The 23,056-nt window shown below is 40.6% G+C and overlaps 1 protein-coding gene, 1 long non-coding RNA gene and 6 other non-coding genes across 8 annotated transcripts; 6 read left to right on the top strand and 2 right to left on the bottom strand.

The window, feature by feature from the left end:
* Nucleotides 1–138: 138 nt before the first annotated feature.
* trnad-guc lies at nt 139–210 on the top strand. Its single transcript has one exon. It is a non-coding gene; the product is annotated as a tRNA-Asp (tRNA).
* A 582-nt stretch (nt 211–792) lies between these two features.
* Nucleotides 793–865, top strand: trnav-aac. Its single transcript has one exon. It is a non-coding gene; the product is annotated as a tRNA-Val (tRNA).
* Nucleotides 866–1,464: 599 nt separating this feature from the next.
* trnav-cac lies at nt 1,465–1,537 on the top strand. Its single transcript has one exon. It is a non-coding gene; the product is annotated as a tRNA-Val (tRNA).
* Nucleotides 1,538–2,005: 468 nt separating this feature from the next.
* Nucleotides 2,006–2,077, bottom strand: trnaq-cug. Its single transcript has one exon. It is a non-coding gene; the product is annotated as a tRNA-Gln (tRNA).
* A 151-nt stretch (nt 2,078–2,228) lies between these two features.
* Nucleotides 2,229–2,300, top strand: trnad-guc. Its single transcript has one exon. It is a non-coding gene; the product is annotated as a tRNA-Asp (tRNA).
* Nucleotides 2,301–2,487: 187 nt separating this feature from the next.
* LOC120732864 lies at nt 2,488–4,097 on the top strand. Its single transcript, XR_005695696.1, has 2 exons — nt 2,488–3,005; nt 3,310–4,097. It is a non-coding gene; the product is annotated as an uncharacterized LOC120732864 (long non-coding RNA).
* Nucleotides 4,098–4,590: 493 nt separating this feature from the next.
* trnav-cac lies at nt 4,591–4,663 on the top strand. Its single transcript has one exon. It is a non-coding gene; the product is annotated as a tRNA-Val (tRNA).
* A 10,954-nt stretch (nt 4,664–15,617) lies between these two features.
* Nucleotides 15,618–20,869, bottom strand: LOC120732865 (C-type mannose receptor 2-like). Its single transcript, XM_040030739.1, has 6 exons — nt 20,409–20,869; nt 19,303–19,350; nt 17,713–18,117; nt 17,061–17,402; nt 16,841–16,929; nt 15,618–16,701 (listed from the first exon to the last, which is right to left on the bottom strand). Exons 2-6 carry the CDS (start codon nt 19,337–19,339, stop codon nt 16,603–16,605), a joined length of 972 nt encoding a protein of 323 aa, XP_039886673.1. The 5' UTR covers nt 19,340–19,350; nt 20,409–20,869; the 3' UTR covers nt 15,618–16,602.
* Nucleotides 20,870–23,056: the final 2,187 nt, after the last annotated feature.

A 23,056-nucleotide genomic window follows, 5' to 3' on the forward strand; every position in this document is an offset into this window, starting at 1 on the left:
AAAAAAGTTCTTTGTCAAACACCCATAAAACTGCAGTTCCTGGTAAAGTGATGGGGATTTTTACATGGCCGACGACAGTTTGCGTGTCATACCTGCTGCGAATCCGACCTTGACGTGACCCCGACAGAGGCTTGCAGGTCCTCGTTAGTATAGTGGACAGTATCTCCGCCTGTCACGCGGAAGACCGGGGTTCGATTCCCCGACGGGGAGTGAGCAGTCTCCTTCTCTGCTCTGCCTTTTACCTGGAATGACCACACACCCGTTAATCGCACGCTACGTGCATTTTTTTTGCACAGAGTCCATCATTCAAAAAGACCCTGTGGAATTTCTCCACCAGATCCTAGTCGATCTAACAATCTAGTCCTATAATGGGTTTGAAAAAACATCAATTCCACCTGTGCACTCACAAGTCAAAAATGTCTTCTAGGCAAGAGCTCCCATGAGAAGAGAAGCTAGTCCAAGAGAACTCTGCTTGTCCAGCGTTTTCTCTGCTTTACTTGCGTCCCTATTAACAAATAAGTCTCGTGTGTTTGTCTTCTGTAGGTTGTGTGCTAGCCTGACAAAGAACATCAAAGAGCTTGTCAACAAGAAGATCAGCTCCCATTTGAAGAGATGCTATCTCGAGATCACAATTTGGATTGTCAATATAACCATAAATGGGGGAATGCTTGAAAAATGACACAAATGGGAGTTCCCCGCTTCTCACTAGTCCTACATGATCTGTCATAAAAGTCCTCAAATTTAAGAAGGCATCGAATTGCCCCTCTAATGAGGAGAGGGCATGCACGCTCCGTTTCCGTAGTGTAGTGGTTATCACGTTCGCCTAACACGCGAAAGGTCCCTGGTCCGAAACCAGGCGGAAACATGCTTCTTTGTTTCCCGATACAAAAGTGTCTGCCTGCAGGCATTGCTTTATCTTATGGGGTTGTACTGCTGTTTGGGACAAAGAGGAGAGAAAGTACTCAAATCTTGTACAGGGCTCTGACGCTTGTAACCTTTGGATGCTCATGTTGCTAAAAAGTTGTCTATAGCCCAAATTTCAGGAAATTTCACACAAATCAACATGTCTCCAGTCACCATATTTACTGAAGATGCAGGCACAGACTAAGCTCTTGGAAATGAGTGTCTCTAGCTGGCCTGCCCAGCACTTGGGCCTATTTTCAGCCAATGCACAACGCCATCAACCGCATGGCCTCTTTAGGCAACAGTTCTGCTGCTCGAGGTTCTGGGCTTCTTAGGGCAGCATATGTCGAGCTGCGCTTGCTTCAGAGAAGTCCTAAATGTCAAAAGTTTAAGTGAGCCTAACATCGAGTCTATAGTTCAGATTCCTTGCTAGCGAGCGTCTGTCTCTTCTCCACGGTTCCTTCCGTTCAAGGGCATGATAGTAACCTGCCATCAGATTTGTCAGATTGGCCAGATTACTGATTGAGACACATTCCAAAGCAAAGCAAGCCATCGCTCACCGTTTCCGTAGTGTAGTGGTTATCACATTCGCCTCACACGCGAAAGGTCCCCGGTCCGAAACCGGGCGGAAACATGGGTGTTTTGCTTCTTAGGTCACAAGGGAATTGATGTTCACTGTTTAGACAACTCTGCTTGTCCAGCATTTTCTGTGTTTTACTTGCGTCCCTACTGAGAAATAAGACTCCTAGTTTTGTCTTCTATAGGTTGTGTGCTAGCCAAGCAAAGGACATCAAAGAGCTTGTCAACCAGAAGCTCAGAGGTCGGGGCAACAGAGTTAGAAGTGAGAAGAGTACAAGGGGAATTGTTGCCTTGAGTCACGGTGGCCAATGAAAGATACAGCAGGACGCTGAAGTGGAAAGTGCAGTACAAGAGCATGAGCGAGGTTTGGTGCGGCATGAAGACCACGCGCAGATGGGATCAGCCAACAGAAGAGGAGTAGAATTGACTGGGCCACTAACTTGTTCTTTAAGTCATTAGACTCTCATGTTAGCTTGTGCTAATGCTAATGCAGCTGTGGAGCAAAGGGCTAGGAAGCTAAGTGAGGCTCCACTGAGACTTGAACTCAGATCACTGGATTCAGAGTCCAGAGTGCTAACCGTTACACCATGGAACCCTGCTGAAAGCAGAAAAAAGTTCTTTGTCAAACACCCATAAAACTGCAGTTCCTGGTAAAGTGATGGGGATTTTTACATGGCCGACGACAGTTTGCGTGTCATACCTGCTGCGAATCCCACCTTGACGTGACCCCGACAGAGGCTTGCAGGTCCTCGTTAGTATAGTGGACAGTATCTCCGCCTGTCACGCGGAAGACCGGGGTTCGATTCCCCGACGGGGAGTGAGCAGTCTCCTTCTCTGCTCTGCCTTTTACCTGGAATGACCACACACCCGTTAATCGCACGCTACGTACATTTCTTTGCACAGAGTCCATCATTCAAAAAGACCCTGTGGAATTTCTCCACCAGATCCTAGTCGATCTAAAAATCTAGTCCTATAATGGGTTTGAAACAACATCAATTCCACCTGTGCACTTGTAACCCTGGTTAACATAGCTAACAACAAATAAAAGCCTGTTAGTATAAACAGTCATAAGAAATATATTACAGGTGATAAATAGTCAATAAATAGATCATAATGGTTAGAAAATTCATTAAAAACATCAGCAATGATATAATTCATGTTATAGGATTTCATTTGTGTTTAAAAACATGTTAAAAGGGTACAGAACTTGCTAATTCATGGTGTTTTATGTTAATTCAGGTAAAATGGCTAAAATATGTGTTGAGACTCTTATTGTGAAAGGGCACGCTGCAGCGTGACTCCTGTGATAGCCACACCCAATCGGGTTGTTCCTTCTTTTTTTGATGCTAGAGAGGGAGAAATGCAGACAGTCCTTGCAGAGCTGCTGCTTAAATGAGTGAAAAAATAGTAAAAACAAGCCAGAAATCTACTTAAAGCCATTTTTGTGCTCTGGAGAATGTATTTTTGTTTTTCCGACCTGTTCTTGCCTTGGTGACGTTGTGAACATAACCAAACGGGACTTGGTGAGTTAAGAAATTGTATTTTATTTCATGCAAGAAATGTTTTGTTGTATTATACTGCTCATTTCATGCAAATGGAGAGCCAAGGTAGCAGATTTATGTTGTTTTATGTTAAAAACGGTGGATTCGTGCTTAAACGACACACAGGCTGTACTTCAAAGGCCTTTGACGGTGTTTCAGCGCGCCATATTGGCGTCACCTCATTTACGTCTAAATAAGCTGGAAAAAACGGACTTTTACTGTTATTTAAGGGCTACCCGTGTGTTATTTTCGAATGTTTATGCACTTTATTTTGTTGTTATGGTAGGCCATTAAGGTTTGGATCGGGAAATGCCGAGCTAGAATCGGAGTTTGATCCGCTGAGCGAGAAACAAGATGGCGAGCCACCCACGGACCCATTGAACTGTACCGAGCAGGAAAAAGGAAAACGCCCCCTGCTGGACGTTGAGCTCTTTCGCTGAAAAAACTGGTAGGATTAATCCATACACCTCTGCAAAAGAACAGAGGACTTTCAAAGCACTGGATAATCATTCGGAGTAATTCCAGGATTAATAGTTAAAGGACACAGAGACAACTTTCTTTTGTTTATTTGTTTAAGGGATTTATCCAGCCTTTTGCTGAATTGTTTTCAGTTTTACATTTATTTATTTATTTTTGTAATTTATTTTGGTCAACCTTACATTTTAATGCTGTAATGGTGTTAATGGAAATGTAAATAATTTTGTTGGGTTAAAACAAAATAAGAACTGGTTGAAATTTAAAGGTGAACCTGGACCAAGATTAAATTAAATCTTGGGCCTAAAGAACTGAACTTGATTTAAAATAACACAGTGTTAATGCAAATAGATCAAAGGATAAACTTGAACTTAGAACTTGAAATAAATAAGACGATAACCTAGGTTGAAAATAACATCCTTCTAAAGCCAAATAAAAGGTTTTGAGATAAATAGGATGAACTAACAGAACATACTGAACAAAAAAGGGAAAGAAAATATCTTGTTTTCCTTAAATGTGTGATGTTGAATGTTTTGTGTAATGTGTGTTAACTGTCTATTCTCTGTCTTCACAAAATAATAAGCCGGCAATTTAAACGTATTTACTGGTCTGTGGTCTTTATTACATGCTACGCTCATTACTGCTCTAGTAGTCGAACCTAACTGGTCCTAGTATACTGTAACAACTCCAGAAGTGTTACACACTCACAAGTCAAAAATGTCTTCTAGGCAAGAGCTCCCATGAGAAGAGAAGCTAGTCCAAGAGAACTCTGCTTGTCCAGCGTTTTCTCTGCTTTACTTGCGTCCCTATTAACAAATAAGTCTCGTGTGTTTGTCTTCTGTAGGTTGTGTGCTAGCCTGACAAAGAACATCAAAGAGCTTGTCAACAAGAAGATCAGCTCCCATTTGAAGAGATGCTATCTCGAGATCACAATTTGGATTGTCAATATAACCATAAATGGGGGAATGCTTGAAAAATGACACAAATGGGAGTTCCCCGCTTCTCACTAGTCCTACATGATCTGTCATAAAAGTCCTCAAATTTAAGAAGGCATCGAATTGCCCCTCTAATGATGAGAGGGCATGCACGCTCTGTTTCCGTAGTGTAGTGGTTATCACGTTCGCCTCACACGCGAAAGGTCCCTGGTCCGAAACCGGGCGGAAACATGGGTCTTTTGCTTCTTTGGTCACAAGGGAATTGATGTTCACTGTTTAGACAACTCTGCTTGTCACGTCGTCTGTCAATCTCTATTGTAAACCACAGCAAAAGCAGGTAAGGGTTCTCTGCCATTTAATGTTTCAACCATTGTCATCTGTTTTGCGGCTAGGCAGGGAGCTCATCCATTTTATTGTTTTTTGATAAATAGATCTTGCTTTGTTTTTGAGTTAGAAAGGGGGTGTTTTGTGTTGGAGTCAAATCGTTAAATGTTGTCATTGTGTTACTTAAATTTGTAAGTTTTAGTTCAAGCAGCATGCCCAAAGACATTCTTTTGTATCCAACCACTTCTCCAGCCAGTTTGTTGGTGGGGCAGGCTGTAGTGTTTTATTATAGGGACATCCTATCTGAAGGTTCCGTTTTTTGGTTAGTAAGCTTCCTGCTTTTATGATCCTTCTGTGGGCAGGGCACGTGCTTACACATGCACACACATAGTGCCTTATCTTTTGTTACCATGGGGTGGGGGGGGGGGGTTTACAATGGGTGGTGCTTGTATTCACTGTATTCAATAAAAGGCAGAAAGGAAGGCTTTTTATTTTATACTGGCTAGGAGACAGGTGAGGACCATTCAGCTCCAAGAGCCTGGTTCCGACCAGCCTCCCTTGCTAGCAAGTAAAAGCTGTTTGTGTTGCTTTCTTGTTGTTAACTGGAATAAGTTTCTAAATCAGCGGGGCCTGCGGAAGCGCAGACCCAACATTGTTTGTTTTTGAGATGGTGGTCTTGATGCAGTGGCTGACGCGCTGCAACACATCATAGCTGTGGCTTATGAGGCAGACCTGACACACAGAAGAAAAGGAAAAGACTCTCTCACATGGGGAGAGCCCCTAGAGGTCAGCGACCGTAACACCCTTCCACATAATATTTTACATAGAATAAAACAAACTTTCTTTTAACACATATCGCCATGTTCATCAGGGAGGTCAACACTGCATCCTGGAAAGTGCATCAGCCATTACATCAGGGGTGTCCAAACTCCGATCCATTTTTAACCCTTTAAGACCTACCATAGAACCAAGTCCGCCAGAGCTTATAGTATATTTTTACATGCTGTGGAGCCATTATTTGGAGCATTTCAAGTTGCTATACATCAATACAACCATTATAGCCCAAATGTTAATAATATGTATGCATTAAGTGCATAGTAATTACATAAATTGCAAAAAAGTGCAATAAACTACAAAAAATTGAAAATCGTTTTTGATTTTTTAACATATATTTCTAGTTAGAGAAATTTAAGAGGCTTATCCCTCAAAACTGTAAATAGAAAAAAGTTGCACAAACTAGTTTCCCACCAAAGGAAATTTATTTTAAGTGTCTTCATAGTTTTATTTTTGAGATACACCAATTTTCATATACTGCAGGAAAAACGAAAAAATATATTATACTGCAAATTTGCAAAATAACAGCATATGCATCAAAATAAACTATTTCCAGCAGTGCAATATGAGTCCTTAGCATCCCAGAAACGACACAGAAAGTCATAAAGTCAAACATAACTTTTAAAAACACCAGTATAGGCTCATAAGGCCACGATGGTTAAAAACTACATTTCCGCAAAATGACGTCTCTTCCGGTTTCGGGCAGGTCATGCGGTCATGTGATAGTTCACGCTGATGGAGTAGGAAGTGTTACGAACAGCTGATCGGATCGGCAAAGTGTGTTTCTGGAATATTATATTTTTGTTGCTGCAAGTGCTTTTTAATGCAGTTTTTGCAAAGCTATATGTGGAAGAAAACTGTGACCTAGGACAAGCTGATGGCATAAGATGTAAGTACAACTCCTCTGGTTTCATATGCAAAAAAAATGATTGCGCTAGCTTACGTGGTTGCAGTGCTACCGGGATTTAAAAATAGTTACGCAAAATGGAGCGTGTCCGTTCCGACCGGCTTTAAAGGGTTAATTGGCCCACAAGTAATTTTATAAATAGAATAGAATATGGCCCGCACTTCAACTTTTGCTTGAGTGTATTGCACTTCTTAGTTTTAACACCAGGGGGAGCTGCTGTTGATCAAGGCAGTTGCTCCACCAAAAAGGACAATCACAGAAGAAATTTACCCCAAGTTACTAAAGATGGCAGAACCAAAGAAGCGAAAGGTAGAAAGTGAATGCAGAAAATTTCAGACACGGTGGGAGAGTGAATATTTCTTCAAAGAATTCAAGGGGAAGTGTGTCTGTTTGATCTGCACTGAAACTATGGCAGTTATGAAAGAGTATAATGTACGATGTCATTATGAAACCAAACATCAGGCCTATGCATCCTACACTGGTGCTGAGCGAGAGCAGAAATTAAAGCAAAGTGTAGCTCTCCTGCGGGGTCAGCAACAGTATTTTTTTCGTGCTCAAAAGGTCCAGGAAAAGGCTACAATAGCCAGCTATGAGGTCGCCCAACTCATCATTTATTGCGGGGAGTGGATGAGAGCACGAGCGCTTTAGGTGAGTAAAAAATATATTCCACAGTACCCGTGTGTTAATGTGCAGGTACACATGCTTCAAATATCAATAATGCACATCAATTCTGTCACTACCCTGCTTTTGTGCACCACTTTCTTAAATGCGTTTTTCTCGTTAACACACAGAGTACACACCACTGTGCACAGCGCACGCACACGCGAAGTCAGCTGATCTCATCTGATGCAGATCTGCTCCTTGATCAAGTGACATTTGTCTGGATTTTTGCCACGAGTGGCGATCAGCACCGCAGCTGGATGGCCCGATTTACATACCCAGCACAGCTGATACTCACAGAATAATTTACTAAAATTATATGGACTCCTGTTATTAAATCCAGTTCAGTCTGTTAATGTTGATAACGGTTTCAAACCAACGTTAATAGGTGTGTTGCTAAGCCTAATAACTTAAATAACAAACTTGAAATGTACCCGTCCCATTTTCTGAGGCTGCTGTTATGAGAATGAGCTACCAAAGCTTTTTCTGAATAAATCAATAAAGATCCATTTATGGAAAGCTGTTTTGTCTTTAATTATATTCAACAATATAACATATTTGACCACTTTTAAGTGATTTTTCTAACTTTAATACACTAAAGTTAAGGTTATATACCTCATTTCTAGTAAGTGGCCCAGCCCCTCCTATATTTTTATGTTTGTGGCCCTCAGTGAAAAAGTTTGGACACTCCTGCATTACATTGTCCACACCATACCAAGATGGCGCCGCGTATGGATGCCCTGGTACTTCAGTGCGTTACTTCTGTTTTGTTTTTGTGCATAACTTGTGTGTCTGGGCACTCCTCTGGATATTCTTACACCAGGGAAGAGCTTCTTAACTACAGGACTACAACACCTGTGGATTTAATTCCAATTTTTGTCGCATCTGCGGCAAATTTACTACAGACCTTGATCAGGAAAGTGAGACGCCGAAGGAAAGCGAGCCGGCGAACTCGTGCGTCTGAGGAGACGCGGACTGCGAACTGCTCTTCCTGGGATCTTCCTTTCCAACGTACGCTCACTCCGGAATAAGATGGACGAGCTGGCCCTGATGAGAACCATGAACAGAGACTTTGCCTCCTCCTGTGTCTTATGTTTTACGGAGTCGTGGCTATGTGAGGACATCCCGGACTGCGCGCTTAAGTTGGAGGGTTTTCATCTGCTGCGCGCAGACCGGCAGGCCTCTCTGTCTGGTAAGACCACAGGTGGAGGTGTCTGCTTCTACATTAATAGTGGCTAGTGCACAGATGTAACAGTGATTGCTCAGCACTGCTCTTCCTTTCTGGAATACCTTTTTATTCACTACAAACCGTTTTATTCTCCGTGGGAGTTTGCTTCATTCATCTTGGCCGCTGTTTACGTCCCGCCAGATGCGGATGTGCAGGCAGCTCAGTGCGCCCTCGTGGAGCAGATACTGCACATGGAGCGGACATTCCCGGACTCTCTCATTATTGCTCTTGGGGGCTTTAACAAAGCCAATCTGAGCCAAGAGCTTCCCAAATACAAGCAGTATATTAAATGCCCGACCAGAGAGGAGAGGACATTGGACCACTCTTACAGCACGATCAGCAGGGCCTATTGCGCGGTGCCCCGCGCTTCACTCGGACTTTCGGACCACGTCATGATCCACCTGATCCCCGCATACAGACAGAGGCTGAAGCTCTCCAAACCTGTCGTGAGGACTAAAAAACTGTGGAGCAACGAGGCTGTGGAGGAGCTTCGCACGTGTTTGGAGTCTATAGACTGGGACACAATGAATAATAATAATAATAATGGATTAGATTTATATAGCGCTTTTCAAGGCACCCAAAGCACTTTACAATGCCACTATTCATTCACTCTCACATTCACACACTGGTGGAGGCAAGCTACAGTTGTAGCCACAGCTGCCCTGGGGCAGACTGACAGAAGCGAGGCTGCCATGGACCTACTGGCCAGCACCAGTAGGCGGTAGGGTAAAGTGTCTTGCCCAAGGACACAACGACCAGGACAGAGAGCCCGGGGATCAAACCAGCGACCTTCCGGTTCCCAACCCCCTAAGCCATGGTCTCCCTATGAAGGTTGCTTCTAACAGCTTGGATGAGTTTACAGACACTGTCACCTCCTATATCCACTTCTGTGAGGACAGCATTGTGCCATCATGCACCAGGGTGAGTTATAACAATGACAAACCCTGGTTTACTCCTAAACTCAAAAAGCTGTGGCTGGAAAAGACAAAAGAGTTCAGAAGCGGAGACAGGGACTGCTACAGAGAGGCCAAGTACAGGTTCACTAAAGAAGTGGACATTGCTAAACATCAGCACTCTGAGAAGATGCAGCAGCAGATCTCAGAGAATGACTCGGCCTCTGTGTGGAAAAGTTTTAGGAATATCACCAACTACAAGCCTAAAACCCCCCACTCCACTGATGACTTGCTCTTAGCCAACACCCTTAACGACTTTTACTGCCGTTTTGACGAGCCATCAAGCAGCCTTCACACCTCCAACGGCCCCAACAATAGAGACACTTTGGACACTCATTCCCCCACCTCTCCCCCCTCCATAGAGCCATTACCACCATCAAACACTTCACCTACAACACCCCCCTCCATACCCCACACCAAGGAGGATTTCACACCACCATCTCCCACTACAACCCTTCATATTCATGAAGCAGATGTAAGGAAGCAGTTTAAGAGTCCTGGACCAGACGGTGTGTCTCCTGCCACCCTCAGACACTGTGCAAATGAGCTGGCCCCAGTGTTTTCTGGCATTTTCAACTCCTCACTGCAGGCATGTCATGTGCCTGCCTGCTTCAAGTCCTTTACCATAATCCCTGTCCCCAAGAAACCAAGGATCACTGGACTAAATGACTACAGACCTGTGGCTCTGACATCTGTGGTCATGAAGTCATTTGAGCGCCTGGTTCTCTCCTACCTGAAGACCCTCACGGCCCCCCTCCTGGACCCCTGCAGTTTGCATACAGAGCCAACAGGTCTGTAGACGATGCTATCAACATGGCTCTACACTTCATCCTGCAGCATCTGGACTCCCCAGGAACCTACGCCAGGATCCTGTTTGTGGACTTCAGCTCTGCCTTCAACACTATCCTTCCAGACCATCTCCAAGGCAAGCTTTCCCAGATGAATGTGCCTGATCCCATCTGCCGGTGGATCACTGACTTCCTGACGGACAGGAAGCAGCATGTGAGGCTGGGAAAGAATGTCTCGGACTCCCGGGCCATCAGCACCGGCTCCCCTCAGGGCTGTGTTCTTTCTCCTCTGCTCTTCTCCCTGTACACCAACTGCTGCACCTCCACCCACCAGTCTGTCAAGCTAATCAAGTTTGCAGATGACACCACCGTTATTGGGCTCATCTCGGACGGGGATGAGTCTGCCTACAGGAGGGAGGTTGAACGTCTGGTGTCCTGGTGCAGCCACAACAACCTGGTGCTGAATGTCCAGAAGACGGTGGAGATTATTGTGGACTTCAGGAAGCACACAGCCCCACTCCCCCCCCCCCCCCCCCCCCCCCCCCATCATCCTGACTGACACCCTCATCACCTCTGTGGACTCATTCCGCTTCCTGGGTACCACCATCACCCAGGACCTGAAGTGGGAGCCCATCATCACCTCCGTCATAAAGAAAGCCCAGCAGAGGATGTACTTCCTGAGGCAGCTGAAGAAATTCAACCTGCCAACACGGACGATGATGCAATTGTACACTGCAATCATCGAGTCCACCTCCATCAACATCAACGTGTGGTATGCTGGAGCCTCTATCAGGGACAAACAGAGACTGCAGCGTGTTGTGCGCTCTGCTGAGAAGGTGATTGGCTGCAGACTCCCATCTCTGCAGGACCTGTACACCTCCAGGACACTGGGGCGTGCAGCTCGGATCACAGCTGACCCTTCTCACCCTGGACACAGTCTGTTTGACCTGCTCCCCTCAGGCAGGAGGCTCCGGTCCATTCGCACCAGAACCTCTCGCCATAAGAACAGTTTCTTCCCCTCTGCTGTTGGACTCATGAACAATAACCATATGACTGTTCCCACCACTAACACATGACCCTACGCTGTGTTCAAAGCATCATTCCATGTTTGGCACTGATCACCACCTGCACTCATGTATAAATCTATCTACTTAGCACTTCTAATTTTAATTTTTATGTTTATTTAAGCGTCATCTGACAGTATGTTTTGCACTAAGTACCGCAGAAATTTCCTAATGTTGTAAACCTGCTCAACATTTGGCAATAAACTCATTCTGAGTCTGACCTGTCTTATGTCTGATGTCTGGATTGTATTCTTGAACAAGCAAAGCCCATCTTATCAATCTCTGGTTGTGGTTGTACATGCACTCCAGAAATACCAAAGGGTTATGGTCGGTATACACCATAACAGGAGTTGCGGTGGATCTTACATAAACATCAAAATGGTTAAAGTTTCTTTCTCAATGGTGGAGTAGTTAAGTTGGTGAGGCTTGGACTTAGCTGAGAAGTAGGCAACTTGGTGACTGATGCCATCTGCTTCATCGTGTAGCAGTACTGCTACACGTTGAAGGCCTTGCTGAAACCTGGAGCCAGTATAGGGGCACTGCAAAGGAGAGACTTGGCACAGTTAAATACATGTTGACACTCTCCATTTATACTGCACAAATGACTTATAGGAGCCACTACTGTCGACAAATTCTGGCAGAAACTGCTATAGTAGCCCACTAGACCCAAGAATCACCTGAGCTCTCGTATTGTGGTGGGCATTTAATTTATTTTGCCTGAAATGCCAGAATCTCAGGTTAAACCTCAGAAAATTTCAGCAACCACCAAACAGCTAGATGTCGTCTTTCTCACCCGACGGCACAGACAGCTCACTGATTCTGATGTTTCGGTGGGTCCGTGCTTTGTGTTTAGTGCTAGATTCTGAAGCTGTAGGTTTTATCTCTCGCTCTCAAGGAATAAAAATGTATGGTCTCCTTATAGTAAAACATGACATCCACGGGTATTTTTGTTCTCTATGGTTATTCCCAGACGATGTAACAAAGCTGTCACAGCTGCAACGGCAGATGTCTGGGGTTGTGATAAGGGCCGAAAACACAGGCACTTACGTAGATGCGAGTGAGAGTGAGCTTTATTTTTTGAGGTGAACAGTAGTGATGTGTCCTGTGTGTCGAAGCGTCGAATCGTGTGTCGGGTAATCTCGGGGGCGTTTTTGTGAAGCGCGTATCGAGGCTTGCATTGATTACGTATGCAGTGACGTTCGAGGCCTCGCGGGCAGTCCGTACCACGTGACTGATTCAGGGACTGGTTCACCGGTTCGCACCAGATTCGAAATAAAATGGGCAGAAAAACAGCTGATTCCCCATCACACTGTGTTGTGGAATTGAATTACGTACGTGTCTCTCCTAATAAAGTATGCACACAGTAATAAATATCACAAATGATAAACACCAAAATATAAATCAACAACACTACACATCCTATAATCTGATTTCTGTCTTTTAGTTTATTAAAAAGTGAAGCACCAAACACTAGTTTGTGTCATTATCCAGATGTACATAAGCATGATTACACAGGTACTAGGAGCGGGTTTTGATTATCGATTAAAATCGATTCTAGCTTGGATAACGTGATATCGATTCATTAAAATCCTGAATCGATTTTTAATATAAATATTACTACATTTCAACCACCACCAAACAGCTAAAACAGTAAATGAGAGGAGGTACACCGATTCTGCACAAAGACTTAAACACAAGGCGCGGACCGCTGACGGATCAGAATCAGTGAGATGTCGCCTTTCTCACCAGACGGCACGGACACGGTCGGGGCTGAAAGCCGACAGTTCACTGATTCTAATCCGTCGGCGGGTCCGTGCTTCGTGTTTACGCCTTTTTTGCGCTGATTCTGAAGCTGCAGGTTTTATTTCTCTTCAAACAATATTGACCGAACCAGCAGAAAAAGGAGATCCAAACTACGCTTCACATAAACATTGTCATGAATTTCCTCTGACTTTTGCTGTTTTGCTTTCACCAGCATAAAATCACACTTCATGCACAGCTTTCTCTCTCTCACACACACTCACTCTCTCTCTCTCCCTCTCTCTCTCTCTCTCTCTCTCTCACTCACACACACACACACACACACACACACACACACACACACACACACACACACACACACACACACACTTCAAGAACAGTTTCCCATCTAAAAATCTGTTTTCTGCATTATTCGCTTGTTTGTTACTCATAAGACCTCCGTTGTTTGTCAGCCGCTGTTCTTTCCCATTTAAATACTTCCGAAAAGAAAACCTAATTTCTGCCGTTCAATAGGCTACTAAAATAATTTAAACTTTTTAACATTATGCAAAATTGCAAAACGTTAAGGTGTGTCTCTAATAAAACCTCTATTTGCTCTGCTTCAATTCAGCAGCATCAGGTAATGTTCATTTGTTGATTGATGGTTTTCTTTTGGTTTTGATCTACTGCTGAATATTTTTATAAAATCGTTTTTCTGTTTTAGCCTCAGCTATGTTGACACAAAGGCATCTGCTGTGATGCTTACACATTAGATAAAGTCTCGAAAGTGTCAGCTTTCTTTTTATAGTTATACAAATATGCAAATGTCCTGATCTATGATCTGAATTATACTATTGACTGACTGTCTGAGGCTAACAGTTACACAATCATACCAAAACGCTGTCCTGATACTTTCCACTTTCTCTTTTGTATCACACATACTGAGACAATATTCGGGATAAATAACCAAGAAAACAATTTATTTATTCAGTTTAGAGGTTTACACATCATTATAATCACAGAGCCCGCTTCACTTGAATTGTCCACTTGATGGCGCAGTAGAGCAAATGAATCATCACAATGCTTCGAACCATTGGTCGACCAATTGGGTGGAAAGCTTCAGTTCATGTGAGGCTTCATCTCACCATCACTAGTGAACAGGATAAAGAGAAACCTAACCTCAAACCTACATGCGGTGGAAACACAGGGAAATAACACAGACCAGCAACAAGCAGGAGAAAACACAGGGCTTATATACTCACAGGAGCAATCAGGGAATGGGATACAGGAAAGCAACACAGCTGGGAGAAATCAGAGTTGATGAGACAGGGGAAACGTAAACTGAACACACTGACATTAGACAAGGCGGCTTCAAAGTAAAATAGGAAATACAACAGGTATGCACAGACACAAACTTAACACAAGATATGTCAACAGGGAGGGAACACAAAGATGTGGGACCAGGGCAGGCACAGAGACACAGAACAAAAGGAGCTTGAAATACAAAACAGAAACAAAACCTGAGAGCAAGAAATTCCCAACAAGAATGAATCTAAAACACAAGATAATAATCAAAACCAAAACCAATGAGTCCGCAGACTCAGGACCATGACAAAAGCAATAATAAGAATTAACTTTGACTCGGCTGTTGCTGAGAACTTTTGTAAATTAAAACATCGAAGAACAGTCAATTAAAATATTTACACTTAAAGTTAACATCTGAAAACTGGAGAAGTGGAGAACAAAAGAACGGCAGGACTTGATACTGTCAATGAGAGATGAACAGTATCTGAAAGATATGTTCTTAAGAAGTGGGGGAAAATGCAGTTAAGACCTGAAATAGGACCTGAGAGATGCATCTGGCCCTTCAGTTGATCCACTGACTATTCACTGAAATCTCATAAAAATGGTTTTCAGGGAAGTGTGGTTGTCAGTATCAAGAAGCCATTCTTAAGGAATGGAAGTATACGGAGGAAGTGAGTATAGAAGTAGAACAGTGAGTTTCTACAGCCATGATGGAAAGTTGGGTTGTTTTGTGTTTTTGTTTGTTTTTTTGTTGTTGTTGTTTTGTGGTGTTGGTAATAATACATTTTTTTTTCTTTTACTGTTTCACAAAGGGCTAAAAAGTCATTGAAAATTTTTGAAAAATGTATTCAAGCAATTTGGCAGGACAAAGTAAAAGCAGAATTAAAAACAAGAATAATCACAAAATAATAATGAAATCACATCAGTTATACTATGTAATTAACCTACTCTGATTTTGTTCTTATCTTTGGTAAGAGTATGAGTACACTTTGGCCACAGATGTCCTTATCTCTGTGTCTGTGCTAATGGAAAGGATCTAACAGGGAAGCAGGGTGCATTGAATATTCAATCCTTTAGGAGTATAGAGAGACCCCAAACCTTCTTAATATTGGGAGAAGCAGCAAGAAGCTTGGAAAGCTGCAATTCAGCCAGGGGTCTCTTTACCCCAAGTTACTCAACAAGCATTACTTCATGTTATAGTGTTATTTGTCATCATAGTGATTGGTTTACCAGACCGATTACCTACAGACTATTTACTGACATTCAAATAGTAAATTCAGCCCCACAATTTTAAAACAATTTTATTGCAACGATACAAATTCCTCAAACATCAACAATGAACACGGCTGAATATAATAACCTTTTTGTGGTTACTGCCAACTATTTCTTTTAATTTATATAATACATTAATAAAGGGGACAATATTAAATAACAGCAACATATCAGCATCTCTTTGATAATGTGGCAAAGTTTAAGGCATATGTTGCATATACAGTGCCATGAAAAACTAATTTTCCCCCTTTGGCATTCCTTAGTTTTTTGCATATTTCCCACACTTAAATATTTTGCATAATTAATTTTTAATTTTAGACAATGTACATCCAGCTATCAAGGTTCAAAGGACTGTTTTTAAATGAACTTGATTATCCACAAATGGAGAAAACTGAACAGTGGTGAAACTTCCCAGGCATGGCTGGCCTACCGAAATTACTCCAAAAGTGCATTGTCCCAATATGTCCCAAGGAGAGAACCACTACTCACTACTCACAACACACCACATTTGCTACAAAAAAATGTTAATCCCCAAAACCTTTGAAAAATATCATTTGGACTAATGAGTTAAAAGTTGAACATTTTGAAAGATTTTCACCGTGCTATTCCAAGTGAAAAGCTGTTCAAGCTGTTCCCACCACTAACACGTGATCCTACACTGTGTTCACTGCATCATTCCATGTTTGCACTGATCACCACCTGCACTCATGTATAAATCTATCTACTTAGCACTTTTAATTTTTATTTTTATGTTTATTTAAGGATTGTCTGACAGTAGGTTTTGCACTAAGTACCACAGCAGTTTCCTAATGTTGTAAACCTGCTCAACATTTGGCAATAAAACCCATTCTGATTCTGAAAAGAACATCACATCAACAAAAATAGTGCTGGTAGTGTAATCCTTTGGGGCTGCTTTTCTCCTTTGGTATCTGAATGACTTTTTGTAGTTTAAAATTGGAAAATAATAATAATAATAATTTTTCTAAAAAATTCAAAAATCCTGAAGGAGAATATCTGGCCATCAATTTCTGTCCTGAATCTTAAGCACACTTGGGTTACAAAGCTGAGCAGTGATCCAAAACACACCTAGTTCCTCTAAGTTTCTCTGTTTTCCTCATTCTCTTGTTTCTTGGGTTGAATCTTCCACTGCAGTTTGAAATCAGTCAATCCTTGATTTCTTAGCTTGGCTCCTAGCTGTGACAGAATAGAAAGATAAGTAGGTGGTTTCATCATTTTATTGAAGCTATCTGTCAGTATATTTATCCATTGCTTTTTCTTTGTAGTTTGTTTGCTTTACTTTAAATTTTTCCAGAAGCAAAAACAAAAATTTTACCTGTTGGAGTATCTGGACATTAATTGCAGAGTCAGTTAAGTCAACATCAGTCAAAAAATTAGTCTTCACTGTCGTCCTCAACTTTGCAACTTAGCAGGAAACATGTAACCAAAAAATAAAAGTAAGTTTTGACAAACTGAGAAACAGGAGTTGTTGTTAGTCAGGGTATGTTTTTTTGTTTGTTTGTTTATTTGTTTTGTGTGTGTTATTGAACATTTACCTTGATGGCAAATGAAAACATAATTCATTGTACATATGTCGTCATCCCACTTGTGGAGGTTATTCTCCACCACACAATGCTGGTTACCTTGAGGGTCATTTGGGCTGGAACTTTGCCAGTTTTTAAAGGAGCTCTGACTCTTGTCAGACCAGGTCCATGGCACTCTGTACAGACCGATCCAAATGTCGTTGCTGTTTGGTTTTAATGAACTGACCTCAGCGTTCTCTTCACTGTTTTCGATCACTGCCAAGTCCATGCTTAGTTTTATGCAGTGTTCTCGAGCAGAGGGCCATGTTTTTGCAATAGAGATGTACATGTAGTTTTTCTTGTTTTGCTGTGTAACTGCAGCAGATAGAACATAAGCCAGTAAGCGGGAAAGAAAGTGTTTAAGCATTCAAGTAATCATGGCAGATGACAGATGATGCTGAATTTATTATGGATATCAAATAGTTAACATTGTAAATGAAAGAGTAAAAATTTTGGATAATCAATTTAATGTTTTCAAATCACTACTCAGACTTTTTGAGTTAGGGGTTTTCTTATATTTTATACAACAAATCTTCAGTGATGTTTTCTGTGAAATCTACTAGTAAAAAATGCAGGTTAAGTCATTAGTGAGGTCAGAAACCCATGAATGAAAATATTTTCTTACCATTGTAGCAAACGAAACTTGTGTTTGCGCCACAGTTTTTATCAAACCACTTTCCTTCAAGACCCATCATTACACAAGTTTCATTTCCTTGATAATTATCTGGATTGGTATAGTACCAGTTGTTGTAAACAGTTTTGCTCGTTTCACCAGTTACTGCCCATCTCCAGGAGTTGGTGTCATTGCCTAGCGTATTCTTCCAGGATTTGGGATCATCCTGCAGTCCAATCCATGCACAGTCGTAGGAAAAAGTTGAATTTAGCCTGCTTATATCATCCATGCTTTCGAAGGTGGCCAGGTCAGTGTACTTCTCTCTGCAGTATTGTTGAGCATCTTTCCAGTTCATTTTTTTGTCAACGTAGTAGTACTTACGAGGAGGGAACTTTGAGCAGGAGCAGAGACTAAACCCTAACATTGGTAATAGATAGTATAAGTAGTATTAAGTTAATTATTTGCATAATACACACAAGAAAAGGATAAACAAACATTAAAGAGCCCTTAGTGCGATCTTTGTAACTACATTTACAGGCTACACAGGGGTACCAGTCTACTAATATAAAAACAAGGAGGCCAGTAATGTTGCAGTAATGCCCAAATATTATAAGATCAATATTGAATTCAATATTTGCCATTGAATTGCCATATCCTAGCATATTTTACTTTGTTGCTGGGGTCATAACTGCTGGATTACTTGAAGATGAAACAATAATTCAGGTTTATTTCAACCATGGCATATTTTCCTATTTAGTCAGAAAGCTAACATTCAGTTTTAGAATTTAGCAACTCAGCGCTGAGTTGCTCCTGCAGACTTGATTTTGGTCTCTTTTATGGATTCCAGTTCAAATAACAATGGCCAACACTGTAACACTGTGAGGAATCATGAAATCGTTTTTCACCAGTATATGTCCTTCTGTGTGCATATTAAACAAATATATTGGAATGCTTTCTTGCATTTACACAATATCTCTTCATAACCTTCAGCTGATCCAAAATGCTGAAGCAAGGGTAATGACAAGGACTATAAAAAGAGACAATGTTTCCCCCATATGGGCTTAATTGACGTGCAAGCTAAATTGAAAACAGTTTTTATTTTTAGTTGCATGAAAGCACTTCAACAAGCCACTTTTCTCTGTAGGTAGCTGAATAACTTAAGTCACATTTTACCTTTAATGTAAGTTCCCCATAAAAGTAATGTTACTCAACTCGTGGTTATGTGTGCTCTGCTGGTCTCCATTGAAACAGACACATGGAGGAGAGCAGATGCTCATAAAATACTAGAAGAGAGACGTAAAGTTCTTGTTCATGAAAACTTATGAGTGAAAGTTGAGGCAGTGTCTGCATGGGAGTAGCTCATGTTATGCACAGAGTCAAAATTATAGCTTTAGATTTCTATATTTAATTTTGAGGAATAGAGATCATTTGTAGGGGTTCATTCAATGCCTCTTTGCACCTCCTCAAAGTTTTAACAAAATGAAACATAAGATTTTTTTGACACACTGTTTTTGAGGTAATGGAAAATGTCCTGCTATGGCTTCTTTTTCAACTTTACAATTCAAATCACACATTTCCATTATGCAAATTTGGGGATCTTACCAAAGAGAAGGAGAGTCAGTTTTGGGAAACAGCCCATTTCGGATTTCACTGGCGAGAGGAGGAATATAGGTCAACACAAATAAAAACAAAAAACAAACAAAAAAACCCAACAACTTTAAAGCCACTTTTCATTATATCTGTTCCCGGTTTTCTCTGATGTGTTAATCCACAAAAGAATGACATAGCATGCTTTTGAGAATGAGAATAAAGTCAGAAAATAATGACTTTAAAAGTTTTCTTTGGGAATATATAAAAAAGAACATAATATGAGAACACACTACATTACTTACTTAAATAGTAATAAATAAATGTTTAAAGATTACAGTAAAAGTTGTTCTAACAGTCTTATTGCCCAGACAAATAATTTATTTACTTATTTTACTCTAGACAAAAGAAAAAGAACAGAATTTCTATAGTAGCTTGTGGAAAAAAATAGAAACTTTCCTGTCATTTAATTGTTTATCTATTACTTCATTATGTCGATTACTTTAAAGAGTCCAAAATTTAAACCTTCTGTCACATTTTTGAAAGATATCAGTTAGGCTGGATTGGAGCTTCTGGCCCCCACGCCTTACACGTCTTACACGTCTGCCTTAGCCTCACAGACAGGTTTTTTGGGTTTTTTTTTGGTGTGGCAGCTACTTCAACCATTATCCCTGCCACACCAATTTTGTCCACAAAGAGCAAGATCAGTCTTAATCATGCAACCTTTCATTAGTTTTGATGTTGTGACTGATCAGTCTAAGTTTGTATTGTATTGATGAGGATTTTTTTTTCAATAGAAATAACAGAAAATAGTGAAAATTTGGAAATTAGAATTCCCAAATCATGTCTTCAAGTCAGTCCAGACCCCAGATTTATTCACCCTAAAAGCCGTTATCTTTGTATTTTCGGGAGTTTGACGAAATGATCTTTCTTTTTTTCTGTTTATTATTAGTTAATATATAACTAAAAAGAGACAACCACTGTTCATTTATTAACATATAATATATGCAATAGAATAAGTGCATATTGTTCTATCTATAATTTAGGCAAAAAAAAGGCACAATAACAAAATCTAAATGTTTTGAAACACTCAAATTCTGGAAATATAAAGATATACTTACAAGTTTGGTCAAAACTGTTTTAAGGTTGAGATCTGAATGCTCCACGTATGAATACAGGCAATGAATTTACCACCCTTTAAATGGTTAGTCTTGGACCTTATTGGACCTGAGAGATGCATCTGGCCCTTCAGTTGATCCACTGACTATTCACTGAAATCTCATAAAAAATCTCATAAAAATGGTTTTCAGGGAAGTGTGGTTGTCAGTATCAAGAAGCCATTCTTAAGGAATGGAAGTATACGGAGGAAGTGAGTATAGAAGTAGAACAGTGAGTTTCTACAGCCATGATGGAAAGTTGGGTTGTTTTGTGTTTTTGTTTGTTTTTGTTGTTGTTGTTGTTTTGTGGTGTTGGTAATAATACATTTTTTTTCTTTTACTGTTTCACAAAGGGCTAAAAAGTCATTGAAAATTTTTGAAAAATGTATTCAAGCAATTTGGCAGGACAAAGCAAAAGCAGAATTAAAAACAAGAATAATCACAAAATAATAATGAAATCACATCAGTTATACTATGTAATTAACCTACTCTGATTTTGTTCTTATCTTTGGTAAGAGTGTGAGTACACTTTGGCCACAGATGTCGTTATCTCTGTGTCTGTGCTAATGGAAAGGATCTAACAGGGAAGCAGGGTGCATTGAATATTCAATCCTTCAGGAGTATAGAGAGACCCCAAACCTTCTTAATATTGGGAGAAGCAGCAAGAAGCTTGGAAAGCTGCAATTCAGCCAGGGGTCTCTTTACCCCAAGCTACTCAACAAGCATTACTTCATGTTATAGTGTTATTTGTCATCATAGTGATTGTTTACCAGACCGATTACCTACAGACTATTTACTGACATTCAAATAGTAAATTCAGCCCCACAATTTTAAAACAATTTTATTGCAACGATACAAATTCCTCAAACATCAACAATGAACACGGCTGAATATAATAACCTTTTTGTGTTTACTGCCAACTATTTCTTTTAATTTATATAATACATTAATAAAGGGGACAATATTAATAACAGCAACATATCAGCATCTCTTTGATAATGTGGCAAAGTTTAAGGCATATGTTGCATATACAGTGCCATGAAAAACTAATTTTCCCCCTTTGGCATTCCTTAGTTTTTTGCATATTTCCCACACTTAAATATTTTGCACAATTAATTTTTAATTTTAGACAATGTACATCCAGCTATCAAGGTTCAAAGGACTGTTTTTAAATGAACTTGATTATCCACAAATGGAGAAAACTGAACAGTGGTGAAACTTCCCAGGCATGGCTGGCCTACCGAAATTACTCCAAAAGTGCATTGTCCCAATGTCCCAAGGAGAGAACCACTACTCACTACTCACAACACACCGCATTTGCTACAAAAAAATGTTAATCCCCAAAACCTTTGAAAAATATCATTTGGACTAATGAGTTAAAAGTTGAACATTTTGGAAGATTTTCACCGTGCTTTCCAATGAAAAGCTGTTCAAGCTGTTCCCACCACTAACACGTGATCCTACACTGTGTTCACTGCATCATTCCATGTTTGCACTGATCGCCACCTGCACTCATGTATAAATCTATCTACTTAGCACTTTTAATTTTTATTTTTATGTTTATTTAAGCATTGTCTGACAGTAGGTTTTGCACTAAGTACCACAGCAGTTTCCTAATGTTGTAAACCTGCTCAACATTTGGCAATAAAACCCATTCTGATTCTGAAAAGAACATCACATCAACAAAAATAGTGCTGGTAGTGTAATCCTTTGGGGCTGCTTTTCTCCTTTGGTATCTGAATGACTTTTTGTAGTTTAAAATTGGAAAAAAAAATAAAATAATTTGTCTAAAAACTCAAAAATCCTGAAGGAGAATATCTGGCCATCAATTTCTGTCCTGAATCTTAAGCACACTTGGGTTACAAAGCTGAGCAGTGATCCAAAACACACCTAGTTCCTCTAAGTTTCTCTGTTTTCCTCATTCTCTTGTTTCTTGGGTTGAATCTTCCACTGCAGTTTGAAATCAGTCAATCCTTGATTTGTTAGCTTGGCTCCTAGCTGTGACAGAATAGAAAGATAAGTAGGTGGTTTCATCATTTTATTGAAGCTATCTGTCAGTATATTTATCCATTGCTTTTTCTTTGTAGTTTGTTTGCTTTACTTTAAATTTTTCCAGAAGCAAAAACAAAAATTTTACCTGTTGAGTATCTGGACATTAATTGCAGAGTCAGTTAAGTCAACATCAGTCAAAAAAGTAATCTTCACTGTCGTCCTCAACTTTGCAACTTAGCAGGAAACATGTAACCAAAAAATAAAAGTAAGTTTTGACAAACTGAGAAACAGGAGTTGTTGTTAGTCAGGGTATGTTTTTTTGTTTGTTTGTTTATTTGTTTTGTGTGTGTTATTGAACATTTACCTTGATGGCAAATGAAAACATAATTCATTGTACATATGTCGTCATCCCACTTGTGGAGGTTATTCTCCACCACACAATGCTGGTTACCTTGAGGGTCATTTGGGCTGGAACTTTGCCAGTTTTTAAAGGAGCTCTGACTCTTGTCAGACCAGGTCCATGGCACTCTGTACAGACCGATCCAAATCTCAACACTGTTTGGTTTTAATGAACTGACCTCAGCATTCTCATCACTGTTTTCGATCACTGCCAAGTCCAT

Source organism: Simochromis diagramma, unplaced genomic scaffold (genome assembly GCF_900408965.1).
Source record: "Simochromis diagramma unplaced genomic scaffold, fSimDia1.1 OVJJ01000361.1, whole genome shotgun sequence".
In the NCBI taxonomy this organism is placed as follows: domain Eukaryota; kingdom Metazoa; phylum Chordata; class Actinopteri; order Cichliformes; family Cichlidae; genus Simochromis; species Simochromis diagramma.

Excerpts from the sequence above, each read along its gene's own strand:
- LOC120732865 (XM_040030739.1), bottom strand. The coding sequence starts at position 19,339 with ATGGGCTGTTTCCCAAAACTGACTCTCCTTCTCTTTG. Across the intron at positions 17,403-17,712 it reads AAGTTTCGTTTGCTACAATG|TTACACAGCAAAACAAGAAA; the intron begins GTAAGAAAATAT and ends TATCTGCTGCAG. Across the intron at positions 16,702-16,840 it reads ATGTCCAGATACTCCAACAG|CTAGGAGCCAAGCTAAGAAA; the intron begins GTAAAATTTTTG and ends ATTCTGTCACAG.